The 651-nt window shown below is 40.4% G+C and overlaps 1 protein-coding gene across 1 annotated transcript; it reads left to right on the top strand.

Moving 5' to 3' along the window:
* Positions 1-6: 6 nt before the first annotated feature.
* On the top strand, positions 7-622 carry LOC113744920 (bile salt-activated lipase-like). Its single transcript, XM_027276106.1, has 2 exons — positions 7-145; positions 250-622. Exons 1-2 carry the CDS (start codon positions 12-14, stop codon positions 431-433), a joined length of 318 nt encoding a protein of 105 aa, XP_027131907.1. The 5' UTR covers positions 7-11; the 3' UTR covers positions 434-622.
* The last annotated feature ends 29 nt before the right edge of the window (positions 623-651 follow it).

Genomic DNA, 651 nt, shown 5'->3' with positions numbered 1-651 from the left:
ACCCCAGCTGGATGGGAGCCGACCACGCTGATGACCTGCAGTATGTGTTCGGAAAGCCTTTCACCACACCACTGGGGTACTGGCCTCGCCACCGTGATCTCTCTGGCTACATGATCGCCTACTGGACCAACTTTGCCAAAACTGGGTACAGTTTTGAAACTAAACATGGAACCATCACAGGAATCAAATAAACCTGAACCAGACACTGACTTATAAAACTAAAACTGCATATTTGTTTTCTGTCCACAGAGACCCAAATAAAGGAGATCTGAGTGTGCCCGCTACTTGGCCTAAATTCACTTCCACTGGACACCAGTTCTTGGAGATCAATTCTAAGATGGACAAGAGCTATGTACATCAGAAGATGAGAATGCGTTACGTGCATTTCTGGACTAGTGTCCTTCCCAACCTTCCCGTAATCTACACAGAATAAAGAGTATTAGTATCGGTTCATGAAAAAATAAATTGATGACAATTAAATAAAACCAAGGAAATATAATTTATATATATGTGTTAATAATAATTAACATGTATATTTGTATGTAGTGCTAAAGAAATTTACTTTCCATGTATGTCGCCTGGGTTTGTTTGATCGTCTCTGGCTCAGTGACGATAAACAATGCTATTGCCAAGTAATATTTTGGTACTGGA

This window comes from Larimichthys crocea, unplaced genomic scaffold (genome assembly GCF_000972845.2).
Source record: "Larimichthys crocea isolate SSNF unplaced genomic scaffold, L_crocea_2.0 scaffold29609, whole genome shotgun sequence".
In the NCBI taxonomy this organism is placed as follows: Eukaryota; Metazoa; Chordata; class Actinopteri; family Sciaenidae; genus Larimichthys; species Larimichthys crocea.
This window is presented reverse-complemented; position numbering and strand designations above follow the sequence as displayed.

What these genes read in the sequence shown, in the direction of transcription:
- LOC113744920 (XM_027276106.1), top strand. Translation starts at nt 12, where the DNA reads ATGGGAGCCGACCACGCTGATGACCTGCAGTATGTGTTCGGAAAGCCT. An exon ending in ACCAACTTTGCCAAAACTGG is followed by an intron (nt 146 to 249) that starts GTACAGTTTTGA and finishes TTCTGTCCACAG; the next exon opens with AGACCCAAATAAAGGAGATC.